This window comes from Callorhinus ursinus, unplaced genomic scaffold (assembly GCF_003265705.2).
Source record: "Callorhinus ursinus isolate GAN/ISIS: 27379988/994484 unplaced genomic scaffold, GSC_fseal_2.0 scaffold13, whole genome shotgun sequence".
Taxonomy (NCBI): Eukaryota; Metazoa; Chordata; class Mammalia; order Carnivora; family Otariidae; genus Callorhinus; species Callorhinus ursinus.
The window spans coordinates 1,089,199-1,113,686 of NW_027397075.1; the positions used below are offsets into that span (position 1 = coordinate 1,089,199).

At 43.0% G+C, this 24,488-nt stretch overlaps 1 protein-coding gene across 2 annotated transcripts in view; it reads right to left on the reverse strand.

Annotated features, from left to right (window-relative positions):
* The window catches only part of TMC5 (transmembrane channel like 5), a 63,385-nt gene that overhangs the window by 27,247 nt on the left and 11,650 nt on the right, over positions 1–24,488 (reverse strand). The window contains exons 3-8 of one of the 2 annotated variants that reach the window (XM_025855524.2): positions 16,392–17,244; positions 13,822–13,994; positions 9,028–9,117; positions 3,620–3,719; positions 1,077–1,164; positions 385–633 (exon numbers count right to left, since the gene is read on the reverse strand). In XM_025855524.2, coding sequence (XP_025711309.1) covers positions 385–633; positions 1,077–1,164; positions 3,620–3,719; positions 9,028–9,117; positions 13,822–13,994; positions 16,392–17,182 — 1,491 coding nt within the window. In that variant the 5' untranslated portion in view covers positions 17,183–17,244. Of the gene's footprint in view, positions 1–384; positions 634–1,076; positions 1,165–3,619; positions 3,720–5,805; positions 6,303–9,027; positions 9,118–13,821; positions 13,995–16,391; positions 17,245–24,488 lie in introns of those variants that run through there. The other variant, XM_025855526.2, reaches the window with a different exon arrangement.

Here is a 24,488-nt window from a genome sequence, read left to right on the forward strand (position 1 = left end):
TTGGGGGGAGAAAAGGAAACAGGTTTTAAAGCCCCACTTTCAGGGCACCTGGGTGGCTCAGTTGGTTAAGTGTCTGATTCTTGATTTCAGCTCAGGTCATGATCTCAGGGTCCTGGGACCGAGTTCCATGTCAGGCTCTGCACTCAGCATGGAGTCTGCACGAGGTTCTCTCTCTCCCTCTGCTTCTCCCCCCCTTCTCTCTCATTCTTTCTCTCTCTCAAATAAATAAATAAATCTTTAAAATAAACAAATAAATAAGTAAAGCCTCACTTCTCCTATCAACTAACTCCCAGGCAAAGTGAGAGGTCTGGAAGGGTGACCAGCAAGATATGTCCAAGGGATTCCCAGCTGGTGAACTCCGGGTGGGCAAAATGAAGGACTTACCACCCCAGTGAAAAACTCCAGTCCGGTGAACTGGAGGGTGTTCTTCTCAGCCACCATAAACTGAGGGATTATGATAAAGCTGAAGGTCACAATGAACGAGAAAATGTTGAACTTCAAAAGCCACCTCAGAAAGTTAAAATAGGAGAGGACGCTGGTTCCGAACTTGCCTCCGATGACCTTGAGTGTCTTCTGCCATAGGCTGACGGAATCGAGCAGTTCTGACAGGCTGTTCTTAGATCTCCGGTACGCCTGGGGTGGGGACACCAAACATGAGGCTTAACATTCCCTCAACAAACACCTACTGAGTAGGTCCCTTAAGAGCAAAAACGACCACTGTGTCTAGAGCATTATAACATGCCAGGCATGCGCTAAGCATGTTTGTTAAATGTTATCTCATTTAATCTGCAGGACCACTCTTTAAGGTGAGTGCTATTATTACCTCCCCAGGTTTGCTGTCGAAGGTGACACTCACAGTAGCTCAGCTGTCCAAATAACTCAGCAACCTCTTAGATGTTTGCATCCCCACCTGGTTTCTCTGCACCTAGACTGACCCAATTTCTACAGCTTTCAATGAAAGAGCCCTGAATTTTGCTTTCTCTTCCCCTTGGGTCCCTTTCATTCCCACTCTGCCACCTCACTGTTTTTACTCTCCTGTTATGCCCATTTTATTGACTGCAATAGAGGCCTCTTACCCGTGAAATGGAGTTTAGACACTGAGCACAGCAGTTGAGCTCAAGCATACGACGGGATTGCTTACTTTTCTCTTTGTCAACCATTTTCCTGTGGGGAACGGCAGAAGAAAGGCAGAGACACCCATGCTGTAATGATTTCATTCCCAAAATATTTACTGAGTGACTATGATGTGCTAGGCACAACCCAGGTAGCGAGACAAAAGAGAATGATTTCCCCAGCTCATGGAGCAGACATTTTTACTAGTTGGGAGAGAAAGACAATAAACAATAAATAAAAGGTGCACTATGGAAAAGAAAAAGGAAAATAGAGCAGGGTAAGGAAATGGGAAATGCTGGAATGGGGACTGCGCTATAGTTTGAAATAGCACAATATTCAAGCAAACTCCTCTAGGAATGGAGGGGTTAGTTGTATGGATAAGGGATTGTTGTGTCCATAGGGAACAGCCAACCTGGGACCCCAGGGAGGCTGGGATGGCTAGAATGGAATGAGCAGGGGGAAGGGAGGAGGGTTTGAGTGATAATGATTACAGGGAGATGGGGAAAGGGTCCTATAAGTCAGTGGTCCTCAACCTGGGGAGATTTTGCTCTCCAAGGGACATTTGGCAATATCTGGAGACGTTTCTGATTGTCAAACTCTGGGGGAGAAAGGCTTGCTACTAACACCTAATGGGTAGAAGGCAGGGATGCGCTAAACCCCCTACAATGAACTAGACAGGACCCCACAACAGAGAATGATCCAGCCCCAAATATCAGGCATACTGGGGGTGAAAAATCCTGCTGTAAAGTCTTTGGGGCCCTTATAAGGCCCTTACCCTGTGACAGAGGCAGCCATGCAGAGTTTGAAATGGAAGAGTGTTTTCAGAAAGATCCAGCCACAATTGGCTTCTTTACCTTTCCATGAATTCATTGCATCTACCTTGCTCTGGTTCTTTTCTGGTTTTCTTTGTCCATCCAAACACCCACCCCCACATCGCGGTCTTCCAAGGCTCGGCTCACATGCCCTCCTGCTTCACCCAAGCAGCCTGTATCACTCCAGCTAGTCCTGTCACTGCAGTCTCCTCTACCTTGATTTGGCCTGATTTCCTTTTTCTCATGTGTAAGTTACTTATTGACAAATCCATCTCCCCTGTCAGACTTTGTAAGTTATCTTTGTAGCCCCAGAACAACTGCATCATTGAATTATTTATTAGCTGTTGTTGCATCCACTCCACTAGTTTCCAAGGGTACAAATTGCAAAAGAAAAAGGATGAGGAACAGTACATGTGAAGTCTGATGGCTAAAACAGCCCTCATTCTTTCACTCTTTTTTTTTTTTTTTAGTTCCTGCCCTTAGAAAGCTTCTGAGGACTTCTTCTTTCTTTTTTTCTTTCCAGTGAACTTTGAATTTTAGAGTAATTTGAGATTTACAAAGAAGTTGCAAAAACAGTACAGAAAATTCCTATACACTACTCACCAATATTTTTTCCTATTAACGTCTTACATTTATTTATTTATTTATTTATTTTAGAGAGGGATGGGAGAGTAGCAGAGGGAGAGGGAGAGAGAGAACCTTAAGCAGGTTCCATGCTCAGTGCGGAGCCCAACTTGAGGCTCAATCTCACGACCCTGAGACCACAGCCTAAGCTGAAATCAAGAGTTGGACACCCAGGCTACTGAGCCACCCAAGCACCCCAACATCTGACATTTCCATGGTAGCTGTCAAAACTAAAAAATCAACATTAGCACATACACAAGTACTTAAACTCCACACTATTCTGATTTCACTCGTTCTGCCACCAATGCCATGTTCTATTCCAGGACCCCATCCCACATTCTACTTAGTTTTTATGTCTCTTTCGAATCCTCTAGTCTGTGACAATTTTTCTGACTTCCTTTATTTTTGATGACCTTGACAATTTTGAGAAGTACTGGTCAGGTATTTTGTAGAATGTCCCTCCACTGGGGTTTGCCTGATTTTTTTCTCTGGGAATACTGGGGTTATGGTCTTTAGGGGAGAGTACAACAGAGGGGATGTGCTCTTCTAACCACATATCTCTGGGGATGCTAACCTTGATCACCTAGCCAAAGGAGTGTTGGCTAGACCACATCACTGGAAAGTCACTCTCCCTCAGTTCCCATGCTCCACCCTTTGAAAGCACATCACTAAGCACAGCCCACACTCCAGGTGAGAAGAGAGAGGAACATCTATATAGATTATTTGGAATTCTTCTGTAGGAAGATTGTCCCTTCTTTTGCATTTATATATTTATTTTTTCTTTAAGATTTATTTATTTATTCAAAAGAGAGAGAGAAAGAGAGAGTCCGAGTGGGAGGAGCAGAGGGAGACGGAGAGAATCTCGAGCAGACTCCACACTGAGCGCAGAGCCTCACGTGGGGCTCAATCTCACAATACTGAGATCACAACCTGAGCCAAAACCAGGAGTTGGACACCCAACTGACTGCACCACCCAGGTACCCCCGTTTTTTATCTTTCTGAGATGGGACAAAGTAGAAGACTGAAATTCATGTGAAATGTGAGAAAGAAGAAAAGCTTTGGGTCCATACTTAAGGTTCCTTTTCTCTTCCATGGTTCTCGGCTGATTCCTGATGGCTTTAATTCTGTCTCTAGATGTCATTGGTATCAGAGATGCGATTAACTTTTGTCCTGTAGAGGAAAATAAATGGAGTTTAATTTTGTCTCCTTTCACAGAATATCAGCATTTTAAAGTATGGCACTGAACTTCAAGCATGTTTATTTTTTATAAATTTTATTTATTTATTTGAAAGAGAGCGAGCGTGCAAGCGCAAGAGTTGGAGAAGGGGCAGAGGGAGATGCAGACTCCCCACTGAGCCCGAAACAGGATGTGGGGCTCGATCCTGGTACTCTGGGGTCATGACCTGAGCTGAAGGCAGACACGTAACAGACTGAGCCATCCAGGTGCCCCCGAGCGTGTTTTTATAAGAGCACAAGGAAAGAAGAATAAATATATGGACTCAGTGATCCCCAAGCCACAAATGAAAACAAGACAACGTGGTTTGTTGTTGTTTTTTTTAAGTAGGCTCCATGCCCAGCATGGAGCCCAGTGCAGGGCTGGAACTCACAACCTCAAGATCAAGACCTGAGCTGAGATCAAGAGTTGAACACTGAACTGAGCCACTCAGGCGCCCCAACATGGTGTATTTTTTTTTTAACCTCAAAGCTAAAGCAAATGATAATGTTGCATGCAATTCCAATTTGATATTTTTCTTTTTTCTGTGACAAGAAGCATTCAGTGAAGCCACAAGCCCCTGCACGTCTGGTCAGGCTTGCTCTCCTCCCCTACTTGAATGTCCGAATCACTTTCACTTGACCCCCGCACTCCAGGCCCAGGCACCTTCTTTACATTTCTTGACTAATGTCGTATGCTCTTCCGGCCCCTGGAATGACTCCCCCATCTTCTCCCGATAACTCATATTCACATCCTCACTCAGCATGGCAGATATTGTGGGTCACCTTCCCCAGTCATTTCTTCTTCTTAATAGAATCCTGATTTTGTTTAGGAATCTATCCCCTCTTTCCCAAGGCCCTGAGCTTCTGCAGGGTGGGACCCATCTTCAGGCACAGGGGGCGAGCCCCATGAGTCCAAGCTGATCCTTGCAGGTGACTGATTTGGGCATAAGCACGTGACAAGATGTTGGCCAATGTTCTGTGATGGGTGATCTGCTGAGGAGTTTCTTGGAAAAGGTTTCTTCCTTCTCAAAAAGGAAAAACTAAAAAACCCCCACAAAAACTCCAAGACAAAGATCCACCTCCCTCTGGATGTTGTTGTGGCCACATGTGAAGCCTGGAACTGCGATCACCATCTTGTAACGATGAGGAAGCCAACTGGGGGGCTGACCAGGGCAACAAGAGAGGCAGTGGGCTGGCTCCCTGGTTGAGTTATTGAGCTGAACTCTTCATTTGACCTAGTTGAGGTGAAAAGGAAATCCCCAAAAGAGGGTCACCAAACTCACTCTGCTGAAGACGAGAAATTTGTGTCTGTCCTCCCCACAGAGATGTGGGGAGACAGCAGCATGAGAGGAGACACCCCAATCTTTAATAAAGGGGTTCAACCCACAGAATGCTTTAGTGTGAATGGATTTTTTTCCCTCCTAGACATCATTGAGGCTGGACTTGATGTCTGCAGTATGATGGGATGACATAGAAACAGCAGTCAAGAACCCAGGGTTTGGCCTCAGGAACAGAAAGGCAGGGAGGCAGCGTCAGCTCAAGACCTGGTTTCATGGCGGACTTGGCAATAAAGGCCATCCTATGTTGCCGAATCCAGGGTGGGGGAGGAACTGGACCAAAGCAAGACAGCGGTTAAAGCATCGGGCTTGGAAATCAGGCAGACCTGCGTTTGAGCCCTGGTTCTGCCAAGGCTCACCAAGCAAATGGAAGTGATTTAATTTAATTTAATTTACTCACCAAGCAAATGGAAGTGACAAATGTGCCTACCTCAAAGTGTGGGGAATAAAGTCAAACTAAACTCAATGGATAACAAAAAGGAAGTGTTTGGCAGAGTGCTGGGCACAGAAAGTGAGCTTGATCAAGGTGAACTCCTTTCTAGGTGTTAGATGCTCCCAAAGTGACCCCTTCCTGGGTCTGTCACATCCTCAGATCATCTATTAAACTTCAACCTACTTGATGTCTTAAAACTAAATAATCCTGTAGACAACTTGGAAGCCTTTCTTGCTCCCTTCCTAACTCCTTTCTCCCAGGGTCTCACTACCTTGGATGTTTTCATGTGAAGTACAAGGAGTGTCTATGCCCACACTTCCTGGGCTATGAAGGGTCTGAGAAAATGATTCATTCAAAGATGTTGAAAACCGCAACAACTGCTTGCTCTTTTTGTCATTCGGGTTGCTGAAACTCTGAGAGTCTGTCACATGGATGTCAGAAGCGGATGAGACCATGCGAAAGCTTGAGTTCACCAGCGTCTTTTCTGGAACAACCCCAGATGGAACATTCTCAACCTCAACGATGATTTCATTCACTTGGTCATCAGACAGCATCTCTTGCCTCCTCCCAGCTTTGTTCTCTACCGGAGTGGCCTTCCAGAGCAGTCACACTGACATTGTTGGGAGCCTCCAGGAAAAGTGATGACAATCACAGAGGGATGCCCCATTCACACTTTTTTAAAGACCAGGATGAGATTGCCAAAGCCAGCCCTACACAAATCACAACATAACTCCCCACATCTACATCAGAGGGGTCTCTTCATGAAGAGATGTGTTTTCCTGCAGACACCTCTGTCTTGGTAGCTAGGTAAGAAATTGGAAACAGAATCCTTCATTAAAGACAATAGGGTTCTAGAAACAGAAGGCAGAGATTCTTCTAAATGACTCATAACCAAAGGGCAAGATTTTCTTTTTTAATTTGGTGCCCCTGGCCTAAATCTTATATTTTATATTTATAATTTTACATGCCTAGATAAACCCAGACGGGTTTATAGTAATAACAATTATTATCTCCTGACTGCCTTGGGTAGCCAACCCTACCACTTGTCTGTACCCCCAGAAGCTTCCTCTCCTGTGTAGGCACTGGGCTCAACTAAAATTCTCCTAGCTTCCTTTATGGCTAAAGATGGGCTTGTAACCCCACCATTCTGGTCAATGAGACATAGAGCTTCCAAGAATGCTTTTTAAAAGGTGACAGTCTGCCCGGTTCCACTTCTTGCCCTTCACCATTTCTCCTTCTGGCTTACCAGAGGCTGCCATTTTGAAAACAAGAGGATACACATTCAGCTGTGAAGGATGGTGGAGAAAGAAGCTAAGAAGGAGCTCAGTCCTGAGAGCATCCTGGGCGGAGCTGCCATCCAAACTGTGAACCCCCTCCTGCAACACTTCTTGTTACATGAGAAAAATAAATCCCTTTATTGTGAAGCCATCCTACTTCAGTGCCAGGCACCTGAACACAATTCCTACCCAACAGACCTGATTTGGAAATCACCTCAGCCACGTCATTTATTAAATAGTTGGGGAAACTGAGGTGCACAAAAATAAATTGACCTCTACTCTCATCATACTCTCATAAAATGGCAGAATTGGACCAGGACTCTCTTCCTTATCCCCATCAATGATAATTAACAGTAACAATACCTGTCATTACTACAGGCCAAGCACTTTAGATTATATAATTAATTTTCATTATCACCCTATGCATTATGTACAATAACCCCCATTTTATAGCTAAGAAAAGTGAGGCCCAAAAAGGTTATTTGCCTAAAGCCACAAAACCAGCAAGTAGCAGAGCTGTGAGCTAAACCCAGGTCTGTCTGGACCCAAAGCAGGGCTTCTTAATCCCTTCACCCTGGCCCCTTCCTCTAACAAGATACCGATGTATCGTTTATTCATTCACAAATAAATGAATATTTATGAGTACCTACCATATGCCAAATGCTTCATAGGTGCATAGTATAATCCATCAAAGTGACGTTTTATCAGGACGCTATCCACCATCTAACTGTATATGGTTTGAGAATCCAAACCAATGCAAAGCAAAATGGTAAAGAAAACCAGATTCATCTCTGGGTCTTCTATTTCTTTAATTCTCTCTGCCTTCTGGGACTCCCTTTCACCAAAGCCCCAGCCTCAGGCTGGCTAGATAAAGAAGTCCAATGAAGTTAAAAGCCATTTTCTTTCCTCAATAGTTAAAGTCATTTTCTGCTCTAGTGGGAACCAAATGGAGAGTGTGATCATTTATACCTCCATGGTTTTCCCTCCCAAGTAGCAATAACCAACCCTTATAGAAGTTATACCTCTTTTTTTTTTTTAAGATTTTATTTATTTATCTGACAGAGAGAGACACAGCGAGAGAGGGAACACAAGCAGGGGGAGGGGCAGAGGGAGGAACAGACTCCCCACTGAGCAGGGAACCCGATGCGGGGCTCGATCCCAGGACCCCGGGATCACGACCTGAGCCGAAGGCAGACGATGAACAACTAAGCCACTCAGGTGCCCCGAAGTTATACCTCTCCTTAAGAAGGCTCTTAAAGAATGAGGCTAGGGGAGCCTGAGTGACTCAGTCAGTTAAGCCTTCGACTCTTGATTTCAGCTCAGGTCATGATCTCAGGGTCATGGGATCAAGGCCCATGTCGGGCTCTGTGCTCAGTGTAGAGTTTGCTTGAGCTTCTCTCTCTCCTCCTGCCCCTCCTCCTGCTCTCTCTCTCAAATAAATAAAAAAACTTAAAAAAAAAAATGAGGCTAAAGGCTGTCATATCGGCTAGAGTGCCAGAAGGTGAGACATGGTTTTAGGTCATGAGGCCCTTCAATTTGCATTATTGTATAGAGGATCCCATCAGTTGGTTTACTCCTTGTTGTTCATAGATTTGCCTCCAAGTTTCAGCATTCCCTGGCCTCTCTCCTCTTTTGCTTCCTTTTTATCTCTCAGTCTCTGCCTCTGATCAGACCTTCATGACCACACACAGTGATCCTTACAGGGCTTCCTAACTGATTTCACAGCATTCTGTCTTTCTCTGGTCCAACTTCTCCTAAACTCCAGCATCATAATAATTCTATGGTTATTCAGAAAAATGTTGATCAATGCAGACTCAGAGGCCCTTTTTCCTATAACTCATTCACAAATTAATTCAACAGATATCTCTGAGCATCTACTATGTGTCAAGCTCTGTACTAGGTCCTGCAAGGTAATTCTACCTTCAATTAGCTTCCCCCTGTCCTTCCCGCCACATGAGCCAGTACATTCACCTTGGGCCCACATGAGTTGGGTTTCTGTCACATGAGACCAGAAGAGCCCTGATGAAGGCAACTTGATATCCAGGAAAGAAAAAAACTCTGCATATCTACAAGAAAACCCCCATTATGGTAAATTAAGCAAGTACTGCATCAGTTACCACACCGGAAGCCTAGAGGAAATAGTGATGTCTGCATTGCCTTGAACACATTTCTCTCTAGGGTTGACTTTTTTTGGAGACCACCAATTTAAGCCTTACCTTGAGGTGACTTGTGCCAGTCGCATCCAGACAATGGTGGGTTTCCATACGCTGGGCAGGGGCTACTTTCACCGACATAAGCAGGGTTCACTGGAATGAAGAGTTAGGACACATCACCAATTAATCCCACCATACTAGATACTACTAAGCACATAATGGTCAGTAAGACCCCAACCTTGACCTTGAGGTCCTAACAGACTAATGATTAATGAGTGCTTGGGTGGAAAATAGGTCATAAATACGGAAAGAATGTTATTAAGCACAAACAGCTTCAATCAATGGTTTTCATTTAAGTATAAGCCATGGTTAAAAATAATTGTTACAAGGGAATATTACTCAGCCATAAAAAGAATGAAACCTTGCCATTTGCAACGACATGGATGGAGCTAGAGGATATAATGCTAAGCGAAATAAATCAGTCAGAGAAAGATAAATACCGTATGATCTCACTCATATGTGGAATTTAAGAAACAAACAAGCAAAGGGAAATTAGAGAAAGAGACAAACTAAGAAACAGACTCTTAACTATAGAGAACACACTGATGGTTACCAGAGGGGAGGTGGGGTAGGGGGGTGATTGAAATAGGTGATGGGAATTAAGAGTACATTTATCACAATGAGCACTGGGTAATGTATGGAATTGCTGAATCACTATATTGTACACCTGAAACTAAAATAACACTGTATGTTAACTATACTGGAATTAAAATTTAAAACTTGATAAAATTTTAAAAATTATTACATTAAGATCCAGGACACACCTACACATATGTAACTGAAAAACAAGTTTCACTAAACAATACTCTGTTTGACTACATAAAAGGCACTCCGATATATTCTTATTCTATTCCATTCCTTTTTTTTTTTTTTTTAGGTATGCTCCATGCCCAGCAGCTCAGTGCAGGACTTGAACTCATGACCCTGAGATCAAGACCTGAGCTGAAATCAAGAGTCAGATGCTTAACCTGAGCCACCCAGGTGCCCCCTATTCCATTCTTTTCTATCTCATTTTTCAGAATTAATTTCACAACTTGTTAATGGGCTACAACTCGAGTTTAAAAAATACTTGTCTAGGAGGTTGAGATAAATAGAGCAGAGGATATTTAGGGCACTGAAACTATTCTATATGATACCATAAGAGTGTTATATGTTATTACACATTTGTTCAAACTCATAGAATTTATAGCACCAAGAGTGAACCCTGATGTTAACTATGGACTAGAGATGATAATGATGCGTCGATGTAGATGCATCAATCATAAGACATGTATCATTCTGCAGCCAGATGTTGATAATGGGAGAGTCTTTGCCATGTGGGGAAAGGAGTTCTGTGGAAAATCTCTGTACCTTCCCTTCTCTCAATTTTACTGTGAACCTAACACTGTTCTCAAAAAAAATTTAAGACAAAAAAAAAGAAAGACAAACTTGTCTAGATGATCATAGAAGTTCCTTCTATTTCTAACATGTTATGATAACGCATGAATAAATTTGAAAGACGGCATGATTTCCTTAGGGACAGAGTCTACTCTCAGCATCTACACAACAGTGTCATATTTCAGTATATTTTTATTCAGCCCACAGTAAACATTAAAAGCTAAACTCCACGGGGCGCCTGGGTGGCTCAGTAGGTTAAGTGGCTGCCTTCGGCTCAGGTCATGATCCCAGGGTCCTGGGATCGAGTCCCACATCGGGCTCCCTGCTCAGAGGGGAGTCTGCTTCTCCCTCTCCTTCTGCCCGCCTCTCTGCCTATTCTTTCTCTCTCTCTGTCAAATAAATAAATAAATAAATAAATAAAATCTTAAAAAAAAAAAAAAGCTAAACTCCATGACAGAGAAAATGGAACACAGTTTGATGTGAACAATGCACAAAATTACATCGCAGGAAATTCTGAACTTCTTGCTGGGTATCAGTTCCCAGCTTTGTTACTGGCTGATGCCCTCCAACATGTTACCTAACCTCTCTGAGCTACAATATCGTAGTCTGTAAAACAGGAATAATGATGGGAGCTTCACATGGCATTGTTGAGGGAACCACATCAGTTAACACATGCAAAGTTCTTAACGTAATCCTGGAACATAGTAAACTATTGCTATATATTAATTATTGTGGTAGATCCATTGTTATTCAGCATATATCACACCACCATTCCCTGGACACCTCCCCTGAAGTTGGGCTTGGTTATGTGACTTTGATCAATGGAACATGGCAGAAGTGACCGTATGCCAGGTCCATGTCAAAACCTTAGATACATTGTGTGTTTCTGCTTGTCACTTCGAGCACTTCCAGCTTATGTCATGGAACAATAATGCCCCCAAGTGGCTCCCTGGTTCAAGAAGAAGGACACTAGGCTCTAGACACAGAACCCATGACCTGGAGTCAAGCACAGCCACACCCAGCCTAGTTCAATCAAACTCCAAGCAAACCTGAACATGTGTGAGTGAGAAATAAATGCTTCTTTATTGTACAACACTGGATTTTTGCATCTGTTTGTTATGCAGCATTACTGTGGCAATAGCTAACTGATACATCCTTACCAATATTGTTGCTATTAATTCATTTAGCACTGCTTTAGCACCTACTGTGGCCAGGCACTGTGACACTAGGAAAATCACCTAGAGCTTTAAAGAATACATGGATGAAGATGGGTTCTTAATGAGGCATCATCTATAACGATGGCATAGTATGGACAAGTGATTGCCAAGGGCTACAACCCTGGTCCTACAAAGGAGTCCAGAAAAAGAAGTCATACTCAACTACTTTTTTTTTTTTTTTAAGCATAAGTAGTCAGGGGCACCTAGGTGGCTCAGTTGGTTAAGCATCTGCCTTCAGCTCAGGTCATGATCTCAGGGTCCTGGGATCGAGCCCCATGTCAGGCTCCCGGCTCAGTGGGAGTTTGCTTCTCCCTCTCCCTCGGCCCCACCCCCCCGACTCATGTTCTCTCTTACACAGTTTGCTCTCTCTCTCTCTCAAATAAATAAACAATCTTTTAAAAAATAAATAAATAAAACATAAGTGGTCAGGAATCTTTTTGCATTTGCCCTGATCCTACCCAGCAATAATACAGGATAAGTAAGAGTCAGGCTTTGGGTCAGAGAGACTGGTTCTTTCAATATAACAGTGAGGTGATCTTGGGCACTGTGCCTCTGAGCCTCAGTTTTCCCATCTATAAATAGGGAGACCAGTAGTGGCTGTATGAAAGGTGGTTGTTCAGATTTAAACAAGACAATAAAAGTAAAGTGCTTGGCAGAGGTCTCCAGGGCATAGGAAACACTCAAAATCTGCTCGGCATTATTAGCTCCACCTGCATTGGGGTAGGGCTGTGTTTATCAATCTTTTTTTCATTATTTCATTTATTCATTATTTCATTATTTGCCCCCTAAGGAGCAGTTATCCTCCCCCCATGAAATTTTAATACTACAGCTATACTGTATATCTGCTTATGTATGTGTATCAGTAGTTTATATATAAAAAGAGGAAGACTTTTCTGGCCTTTCAAGAATAAATTTTACTGGGGCACCAGGTGGCTCAGTCGGTTAAGCATCCAACTCTTGGTTTCAGCTCAAGTCATGATCTCAGGGTCCTGGAATCAAGCCTTGTGTCAGGCTCCGTGCTCAGGAGAGAGTCTACTTGAGATTCTCTCTCTCCCCCTCCCCTAACTCTCCCCCCAACTCATGCACGCACAGGCACTCTCTCTCTCTAAAATAAATAAATAAATCTTTAAAAAAAGAATAAATTTTACCCCCTTGGGATTTATATTGCTGCCCACCACCCCCCCACACCCCACCGGAATTGAGAATGCATGACATAAAGGTTTGGAATAGACCAAATGAATGTATTTCTATGCAAATGTGTATTAGTCAGTGTTTTTCATTAGTGCATGACAAGGCATCCCATCCTTTCTTCTCAGTCTGCTTCAAACTCCTCCCCATCCACCCTCTCAGGCATAAGGAATCCTCCATCAGCATCAACCAGTACTTGGGTCCCTCATTCTGTTCTTGGCTGAACACACCTTCTCTTTTCTGGATCCCACAGGGGGGGTGGGGTGTGTGCGGCTCTCGTGTAATGAACTGGCTCCCTTTACTAGACAGCAAGTCCCTATTCCCTCCTGGAGGATAAGAACTTTAGAATTTCCTTTGCCTCCCAGAGCTAAACCTTTGCACACAGTAGATTCTGAGGATGACATGATTGTTCACATATGAATAGTCTGCTTGCTAATTTTTTTCTCAGTCTTGACATGCTGGTGTCACCCATCCTTATGTTTTAAGTAACTTGAGGATAGAGCTGACTCTTACTACCCTTGTCCACCCAGTAGGTTCTGAATACCCACTTGCTGCCTGTCTGAACAGTACAGACTAAATCTAGCCCACAAGTGATTTTGTTTGCCCAGTTCAATGTTTTGATTTTTTTTTTCTTTATTTTGGAGCATTTAAAAATCAGGAGGTTTCACATAAAAACCCAGATTTCTTCCTTCTTTAAAAAAATCTGAGGATTTGGTCATACTGAGCCCACATTTCCCCATAACCCCAATGGGCCAAATATGAACATCAGTCACCTCACGTAGGCACAGGGTGTGCACACTCTCATTTTTCATAATCCCTAAGCAGGCTGCTTTGACAAGTGATGATACTGCTTGTCTTTTCTAGACCCTCAATGTTCAGCCTTTGTAAGGTGGGTGTTTGAAAGGGGAGGGATAAACCAATTCTTCTCTTCCTGGAACTGTTAAATAACTGCTCCCCTAAGTCTACCGATTTTACTTTCTTCCCAGGATATGATCTTATCTTAACAAATGCTTACCATAGCCATTGCCAGGAGGCCCGGGCACAGAATCGTCATATGGATTTGCCATCCCCATGGATTTCATTGCAATGCTTTCAGGGTAATCTTCATTCTCTCTCTCAAGGACGCCCAAGGGGCCCTCACTAGTATGACGAAATGAGGGCCGGATTGAAGATGTTCTGCTGAGCACCCTGAAATCCCAAAATGATGGATCAAGATTCACCCAGGAGCATAGTAAGGACAGTCATCCATTCATCATCCATCCATCCATGCATCCATTCATTCATTCCACAAATGCTGACCGAATGCCAACCATATGTTAGGCAAGGTCTAGGGGGTGAGAACACAAAGATTAAAAACACGAGGTGTCTACCCTCAAGGAACTCTCAATCCAATCTGGTAGAGCTTCTCAGACACAGTTAAGCAATTATAATACAAGTAGCAACTGGTGAGTACCTGAAGACAGGCCCAAGGAGTTCAGAGGAAAGAGAAAAGAATTCTGGCTGGCAGTTTGGAGGGAAATCTACATGGAAAAGAAACATTGCACGTAGGATTGGAAGGATAAATTAATAAATAAAGGGGCACCGGGGTGGCTCAGTCGTTGAGCATCTGCCTTCGGCTCAGGTCATGATCCCAGGGTCCTGGGATTGAGCCCCGCACCCGGCTCCCTGCTCAGCAAGAGACCTGCTTCTCCCTCTCCCACTCCCCCTGCTTGTGTTCCCTCTCTCACTGTGTCTCTCTCTGTCAAATAAATAAATAAAATCTTTTTAAAAAAAAATCATACATAAAGAGTTAGGAGGAGAGCATTCCAAGGATGAAGAACAGCAAAAATAAAGGTGTAAGACCATAAACAGAAGTGCTGAATATATAAAGGGAATACTATAAAAATGAATTAACCTGGAGCAATGGTCTCAATTTTAGGCAACTGCCAATTTCCAGTCCCTGCCCCAGACAATGACCTCAGAAGCTCGGGAAGTTGGGTCCAGGCATTTGTATTATTTTTAAAGTTCTCCAGGTAATCAGGTGATTCTAAGGTTCAGTCCAGGTCAAGAACCACTGTACTAGAGGAAGGGAGGGGATAGGGAAGGTGGGGAAATGGGAGGAGGTCAGTTAGGCGGGTCTTTGGAAGCACTTTACATTAGACCAGTGCATCCTACTTCTTAAATGTTATCATAAGCAAAGCAGTGTGGCCTTTCTTCCAAAGGGTTATGGAAAACCATGGAAGATCAAAAACCAAGGAGTGAGGGGCGCCTGGGTGGCTCAGTCATTTAAGCATCTGCTTTCGGCTCAGGTCATGATCCTGGCCAGGGTCCTGGGATCGAGCCCCATACTGGGCTCCCTGCTCCGCGAGAAGCCTGCTTCTCCCTCTCCTACTCCCCCTGCTTGTGTTCCCTCTCTCGCTGTGTCTCTCTCTGTCAAAAAAAAAAAAAAAAAAGGAGTGAGAGAATCAAAGGTATATTTTGAAATGATGATTCAGGCAGAGGGGTAAGGCCAAGGAGGCCATTTTGATCTGGTTCTGTTAATCCTCCTATTTAGGTTCTGAAGACATTTGACCCTACTGCACACCCAAATCTTATATCCTTATTCCTCAAGATAAATACAAGCCATTAGCTTTTGTTGAATTTATACATATTACTAGTAGAACTAGTACATGCCAAATGAGACACAATTGCTTAAATTTTCACAGGGTAAAATTTTTATAGATTAAAAATAACCTGACTAAAGAATCACATCTCGTTGACAACAGGAACATTGAAAACTTATCCCAGAAAAAAATCAGATTTGGTAGAACTAAGTCATCCAAACTAACACTGTCAATGTCCAGTATTGTACTTAGTAAAATTTGTCAATGACCAAAAACTGCTGGGAAATTAAAAAGATTTTGGACAAAATTTAGATCTACAAAATCTGAACTAGGAAAAACTGGACTTAGTTTTTTAGAATGAACTTAAAGGAATACCAACAATGGGGGAAACTATGATTGATAAAATCTGATGACTACAACAACAATGTAGAAGATCAATAAGCTAAATCTGCCATAAACATGAAAAGTGATCAATTCAGATGACAATAATTATAGTAAAATAAAAATGAAAGTGGAAAGAAATCAGGAGTGGTTCAACCACCTTGAGTTAAAAAAAAAATGAGGAATTAAGTTGAGTTCATGGAGTTAGATCTTCAAAAGATTTTCTTGGTTAAAAATGCATTCCTGTGGATATAATTCTGGTTAAAATGTTTGGGTTCATAACTATCAAGTCTTAACCCTAACTTTATTGGCAAAGTAGCAGGGTCAAAACAATGGGAATCTAAATGTCTTGTAGGGATTATAGGAAGAGGTAGGAGACTGGGGAGGGTCCTATCCAAGCAAGAGGTGATGAAAGATTATGTTCAGGTAAGGGCTTGAAAGCTCAGACTGAAAGTCCACGGCCCAGGTGAGGTCTACGGTAGGTATGAAAGTTTCCTACAACTTCAGGTCACAGAAACCATCTTACGTGTCCCCCACCCAAACAACACCAACCAGGTTCCATTGGCTTGATGAACTATCATTCAGCACGCCCCTCCAAATGGACGGAGATGCTTGCACTTACTGTCTGGTCATTTCTGAAGTCTCAGAAGAGCCATAATCATGACCATTCTCAGCAACTGGGTAATCAGGCTTCCCCCAAAAGTTTGGAGAGTTCTGATAGTCCTCAGCATTGGGATAGTCTGGTTCCCCAAAAAAGTTTGGAGAGCTAGGTTGATTCTCAGCTCCTGGATAATCAGGCTCTCCCAGAGTGTCCATGTATGGATTGATTCTGGAACCAGCATATTCTGGAATCCTTCTGGTACCCAGATGGTTGGAATTTGCCCTGGAGCCAGGATGGTTAGAGTTTCTCTGAGCTCCAGGGTAGTCTGGTTCTCCCAAAGAGTCGAGATAATCAGGATTTGTTCTGGAGCCTGCATAGTTTCCACTGCTTCTGGAATCTGCAAAGTCAGAATTCCATTGGGATTCAGAGTAGTCTGGCTCTCTGGATGACCATGGATGGTACGGTTTGTTCCAAGATCCAATATAATCGGGCTCTGCCAAAGATATGGGATAATCTGAACTTCTTTTGGAGCCAGCAGAGAATGAGTTGCTTCTGGTGCCAGACTGGTATGGATTACTCCGAGATCCAGGGTAATCTGGTTCTGCTAGAGACCCAGGATAGTCTGGACCTGTTCTGTAGTCAGCAGAGTATGGGTTGCTCCTGGTGCTAGGGTAGCCTGAGTTGTTCAGAGCATCTGAAGAATCTGGATAATCCTGAGTTTTCAAATGCCCCCATGTACGGTTCCGAGATTCTGAAAAGTCAGGGTAATCTGATTCTTCCTCATACCCATTATTCCTGTAGTAGGCAGACATGCTGGCACAGATTCTTCACCCTGGAGTGTTAAAATGTTCCTGCATTTGAGTTACTTAGGGATCTTTTTTTAATCTGAAAAACAAAAAGAAGGAAACATTCAGATCTTTTTCTTCCCTGCCGAGACTGATGGTTATCTTCCACTACCTGTTCTCCTTTCTTTCACAGCTGGGTGCACAGCTGCCCAGAATCAGTATACTTCCCAGTCTCCTGTGCACCAAGATGTGACCAGGAGAGTGGACAATGGGATGTGAGCAGAAGCGATAAATAAAACTCCGAGGTTTGTGCTGTTTAAGGCAAGGGGAATTTCTCCCCTTCTTGGTCTTCTTACCTACCTCCTGTGGGCTGGGATGTGGAAATGATGGTGTGCCCTCTTGGGCCATGGACACAAAGGTGGCACCCACCCTAGAGATCATAGCACAACAGATGGAAGAAGCCTGGGTTGCTGATGACATCACAGATCAGTGCCAACATATCAGCTTGGGCTTTTATGTAAAAAAAATAAAATAAAACTTTATCTTGCGTAAGCCACTGTTGTGGGGGGAGTCTCTGATACATGTGGCCAAACTTAGATCCTAACCACTACATTCCTTTGGTTGTGGGAGAAGCAGAACAAAAAACAGAAAGACTGGAAGGAACAAGGACTCTTTGAGCACTTTGAATGCACTTGTGGTTGCAGGATTGATCAAAGCATAAATTAGTATGAGTGTGCAAAGGAAGAACAGTTGATGGTAACTAGAGGAATTGAGTAAGAAGACAAATGCTACCACTCTTTCCAGTTTGAAAATATGATTTTGTGAGTTCTCTGAGCTCTAATCTATAGACATGGTATACTTTCCAAATCAGAAAAAATGGGATTTTAATTTCTAAGCGTGCTGGATATCTGTTGCTTTTACTAGCCTACTATTCATTTCCCCCTCTTTTGGCATCAAGGCCCTGATTTTCATCTAGGCATCTGCCCCTCCCCATTCCTGACGCCAAGGACTGTCACATGACCCAGGCCTAGCCAATCAGCGTCCGCTATGCCCCTGGCCACAGGGTTTGGCTCAGGAATGGGCACATAACCCATACTGGTCCTCCAGGATCAGATTAACTGGGAAAGAGGCACTCTTAGGTCACTAGGTTGCCATGGTGATGAAATATGAGCCTGGAACTGCTGGTATAGTGTCCATAGAAACAGAGAAGAAAATAAGTAGGGGAGAAAATAGAAAGGAAAAATCAACAGAATTTGTGGGACTGACCAGATATCGGAAGGGTGAAAGGTAACTCAAAAGACAAAAATAGCTCCACAGTTTCAAGCCATCGTGATTAGATAAAGTGTTGATGTAATTGAAAGCAGGAAGTATACCATTTTTAAAGTTCAGCCAATGTTGACAAGTTTATCTCTACGCAAACGAAAAGGGTTGGACTCTTTGTTGACTAATCAGAGCTGAAGAATTAACTGTAGTCTTAGAATGTTCATTTGCCAACTCAATTCCAGATTCTTCAGCATAGTGGAAGTCGGTTGTTTGTTATTTTGTCCCTACTGAGCATCTATTTCTCTCTTTTATGATAATACTTTTCCTTGAGTAATACCTCTTCCCCCTCTCAGTCCAAATGGGCCACATGTGGACATATAACCCGAGTAGAATTCTTTTCTTTCTGGCCACAGTGATTGGGTCAGGGTACATAACCCAGTCAGAGCCCGTGAGATTCAATTATGGAAGTTTTGTAAGAAATCGTGGCTGGACTTGAGGTTAGGAAGTTATAAGACTGAAGCTGCCAGTGGTCACCAGTGGAGGAGGCCTGTCTGAGAGTGATGTCAACAGGGAAGAGATAAGAGTCAAGAGATAAACCGAAAGATCAAATACTGATGACAGTGTTCAAGCACCTGAATCCAGCCATGCCTGAAGACAGCTGACCACTGGACACTTGAATCATTACATTCCCTTTAGACTTAAGTTAGTTTAAGTTGGGTTTCTGTCATTTGCAAATGAAAGAGAATTCTGACTGATACATCCAGTTTTGCAAACAGAAACATCTACGTGCACACGCACACACACACACACACACACACACACACAGAGAAATATCTACACAAACTGTGTCACGAAGACTAAATGCTATGTGATAATGCAAATTATTTGCTTATATTTAAGACTACAAGTTAATATATTTATGATCTAGGATTTCCATGGCCTACCAAAACCCCAGCTATCACATCTAAAAAGCTAACTGATGCCTTCTAAATTCAAGAAAGTGAAACCTGGTACAGTACAACCTAAGAGAAATGAGTATGTCCACCAAAAGGCAATAAGAGCATTCACAGCAGCTTTTTTCCCATAAATGCCAGAAATTGGAAACAACCAAATGTCCTTCAACAGCAGAAGTCAATAAACTGTAGCATATTCATACAATGAAATACTACACAGAAGTAACAAAGACTATCTGTTAGATGCAAGGACATGGACACAGCTCACAAATGTAACAATGACTCTAAGAGTCAGATACAAAAGTGTACAGACTGAATAACATTTACACCAAGTTCAAGAACAGAAAAACTAGTAAATGGAGCTAAAAGTCAGAATAGTGATTACCTTGGGGAAGGGAGGGGATGGGAAATGACATGAGGGGGCCTCTGGGTGCTGGAATGTTCCATATCTTGATCTGGGTGATGGTTACATGAGGGGGGGGTGTACGTGTGTGTTTGTGGGAAAATTCATCAAATACACTTGAGAATTACGCACACCTCTGTAAATATATTTGTCCTTAATATTAAAAAGAAAAGGAGGGGTGCCTGGGTGGCTCAGTCGTTAAGCGTCTGCCTTCGGCTCAGGTCATGATCCTGAGATCGAGCCCCGCATCGGGCTCCCTGCTTGGCGGGAGGCCTGCTTCTCCCTCTCCCACTCCCCCTGCTTGTGTTCCCTCTCGCTGTCTCTCTCTGTCAAATGAATAAATAAAATCTTTAAAAATAAATAAATAAATAAATAAATAAATAAATAAATAAATAAATAAAAAGGAAAATGAAAAAGACCTAAACTGGAAGCCATAACACAAAACCCTCTATTTCCCCCACGGGGCTATGAAAAAAGAAAAAAAGAAGGGTTCCGGCTTACAAATATCCCCAATTTTCTTTCTTTTTTTTTTTAAAGGATACAGATTTTATTTATTTATTTGAGAGAGATAATGAGAGAGAGAGAGAGAGCGCACATGAGAGGGGGGAGGGGCAGAGGGAGAAGCAGACTCCCTGCTCAGCAGGGAGCCTGATGCGGGACTCGATCCTGGGACTCCAGGATCATGACCTGAGCCGAAGGCAGACGCTTAACCAACTGAGCCACCCAGGCGCCCCTCCCCAATTTTCTTTTTTCTTCCCTGCTCAGCGGGAAGCCTGCTTCTCCTTCTCCGTTCCCCCTGCTTGTGTTCCCTCTCTCACTGTGTCTCTCTAACAAATAAATAAATAAATAATATTTTAAAATCAAAGTGGCTAGGAGCCCAGCCCTTGGCATCAGGTATAATGGGATTTAGTTTCCCTCTGCTCCTGTGGGGACATGGGAAAGCCTCTTAACCTCTCTGAGTCTGTTTCCTGGCCCATCCAATCCTAACAATAATATCTCATAAGGCTGTTGTAAAGAATGAACGAGATAAGGCAAATAAAGCAGTTGACACTGAGGAAGCAGGAAGCATTCACTGAAAAGAAGCTATTATTTACCATGATTTGTATTTATGTGTAATATAAACCCTGGCAAGTTCCAAAAGAGAAGGAAGTTGGTAGATAATAAAAGTCCTGCACTCAACCAGGAAACAATTAAAAAATAGACAATGTTTCTGGGATGCCTGGGTGGCTCAGTCAGTTAAGCAGCTGTCTTCGGCTTGGGTCATGATCCCAGGGTCCTGGGATTGAGTCCCGCATCGGGTTCCTTGCTTACTGGAGAGCCTGCTTCTCCCTCTGCTTGGCTCTCTTCCTTCCCTCCCTCCCTCCCTCTCTCTTTCTGACAAATAAATAAGTAAAATCTTTAAAAATAAATAAATAATAAAAAATAGACAACATTTTATTAGAGGGAGGAGCAATTCTGCATAATTCCAAGACTGACGTAGTGAGTCTACCCGAGAATTAAATTTTGCTGTGAGCTTATTAGTCCAGACTGAAAGGGAATCATGAAAGCCTATCTAATACTCACTACTTGTGAAAAAGAGGAGGTATACCAGTTCTCCAACAGGGCCACACTTTTTCCCAGGATGAATTTCTTAAAAGAATATATCATAAGAATGTTTCCAAAGGGATCGGATAACCACACAATACCACAGAAAAGGACTGGAAAAGAAGAAGGAGGAAATAACCACAAGGAAATAATCTTGTATTGATTGTCAAATGTAGTGGGAGTGAGTGATCTTCCAAGAATCCTACTCATGGTTTCCTATTAACTCTTAACCGAAACAAATGTCCGCCCTTTCAAAAGAGCACTTTCGCTTGTGCCTTGGAAAAGCACAAAGAGGATACTACATATATATTTTCCCCTCCAAATTGTATTGCTCTACTAACTTCCCGATAAGGGCTATTGAGCTATCTATTCGGAGTTCTCCTTTTGACATCAGATTGACATCCATCTCATCCTTGACGTCCCATTTAGGATTTCCCACTTCACAGTTTCAATGGTTTTTCAATCACATTCCCAAACATCTATAATGCCTTCTAAATCTGTTCATTGTAGACTCCCTGTTTGATCTTGCAAGGCTTCTGGTTTGAACGGGTGATCCTAACAATCCTGCATTTGTCATTCAGCTAGTCCAGGAATGTTCAGGGGACAAATTACCACCTACAGTCTTGATGAGGTCTCATTCCGGCTACTTCATCTGTTTGTCAGCTGCCGCTTAGCCTTCCCAGACTTAAGACAACATAAGCCAAGGCAAGCCACCTATAAGCTTGTTTCTGCAGCCACCAAAGTGGCCTCACAAATCATAGGGACATGGAGGCATTAGGGTTGTCAGGCCAAGTTTTGTGTGTGATGACAAAAAAACTGGAAAAAATCCAGAAACCATGAACAGGGGATGGGCCAAAGCAGTGACAGCACATCTGCATAGTGGAATATCATGGAGTTATCAAAAAGAATGCTTGAGATCTTCACAGAGCAGCAGAAAATAGCTGACTTTGTATGGCCCCTCTCTCTAATCTCCTTTTTCCGTCTCCTGCCCCAGGCCCAAGCTAGAATCGTGACCATGCAGATGTGAACCACACCAAGGTTAATTATGCTAATTGAGGACAGTTATTACCCAAAAGAAAAGGAAAAAGAAGCCAATGGCCTTATAAAACAGCATGAAATGCAGAACATCACCCCATAACATCACTGCCAAAAATTCTAATTTCAGCTGCACATTTGATCTTTTTTTTTTTTTTTTTTTTTACATTTGATCTTTTACAGAGGTGAACTTTGGGGGCACCTGGGTGGCTCAGTCGGTTAAGTGTCTGCCTTCAGCTCGGGTCATGATCCTGGGGTCCTGGGATCAAGCCCCTTCATCGGGCTCCCTGCTGAGCAGGGAGTCAGCTTCTCCCTCTCCCTCTGCCCCTCCCCCACCCCCAGCTTGTGCTTGCACGTGCTCTCTCTCTCAAATAAATAAAATCCTTAAAAAAAAAAACAAAACAGAGGTGAAGTTTATTGTGCCAACAAGTGACAGGGTAAACCTTTCAACCTAAGTGAATGTTGCCTATGTTAGCTACATCCCAATAAATGTAAATGATATAAGATACATGCATATTAAGACCAACAGTCAAAATTACCAAAGTAATCCTGTAGAAATTCATAACTAGTTCCAAAGAGCCACCATCTGTTTGGCTTGAGTGTTTTCAATGTCACCGGAGATGGTCCCCAAGTAGCTGTCCTAATGTCCAATGGCTGCAGGTAGGTAGCCTTTTTACTTGCACGTTCTCACCCCAGAAGGACAACCAGGAATACTCCCCAAACTGATCTTTCTTCCTTTTTGCTGGATTACACCCACTCAATCCTATATGCGACTTGCAAAAAGTCAAGTGCAAGATGCTAATATAGAAAACAAGAATGGCAGGATTGGCCTCCATTAAACTAGGTTTTCTCAATCTCAGTACTGTTCCCATTTGAGGCCAGAGAATTCTTTGTTGTTGGGCAGCTGTCCCGTGCATGGCAGGATGTTCAGAGTACCCCTGGCCTCTACCCACTAGGTGCAAGAGTTCCTCCCCCAAGGTGTGACAACTAGAAATGTCCCAGGCATTGTCAAATGTCCGCTGGGGACAAAATCACTACTCCTACTACCCCAGCCCTGTGTTTCAGAACAGCCGAGTTAAACTGATATTAATGTGGGAAGATCGAGGGGCACCTGGGTGGCTCATTTGGTTAAGCGTCTGCCTTTGGCTCAGGTCATGATCCCAGGGTCCTGGGATGGAGTCCTGCATCAGGCTCCCTGCTCAGTGGGGAGTCCACCTCTTCCTCTCCCCTCCCTCATGCTTGTGTGCTCACTTGCTCTCTCTCTCACGCTCTCTCTCTCAAATAAATAAATAAAAATTTTTTAAGTAAAGGAAAAGAAAAAGGATGCAGAGCCAAAGGAGACGTTGTCATAAAAGAGAGAGGAGAGGACATTTTGGATGAAAGTGAAAGCTAAGTGAAGAAGTGAAGTGGACAAAGTAAGAAAATGTGTACTTCTGAGCCAGGAAGTGAGCAGAACAATGTATATGCACACTCTCACTTCGTTTTCACTTGATTCAGCATGGAGACTCTCCATGTTCCCATCTTACAGATGAGAAACTGAGGCTCAGAAACACTTGGTAACTTCTCTGAGTTCTCACAATTAGTAAGTGGGGACAAGGATTAGAATATAAGTTTCTTAACTACTACATTTAACCACCTCCCACGCAGATGGACTTTGTCATTTTTTAATTTACTTATTTAATTACTTACATATTTGGAACAATCAATGAAGATTGCTCAAGCAGAAAGGGAAACAGGCGGCACATTTTTTCCCCTATTAAAGATAGAAAATAAAAATAACACAACTCTGATCCAGGTGAAAAGAAGCCTTCTTTGCAGAAAGGAAAGAGTAAACAAGCTGAATAAAATGAGGCAAGAACTGGTATAAACACAGACACATAGGGGCACCTGGGTGGCTCAGCCGGTTAAGTGTCTGACTCTTGCTTTCGCTCAGGTCATGATCTCAGGATCACGGGACTGAGCCCCACATCAGGCTCTGTGCTCAGCATGCAGTCTGCTTAAGATTCTCTCTCTCCCTAGCCCTCTGCCCTTCCCCCTGCTCTCTTTCCAAATAAATAAATAAATAAATAAATAAATAAATAAATAAATAAATAAA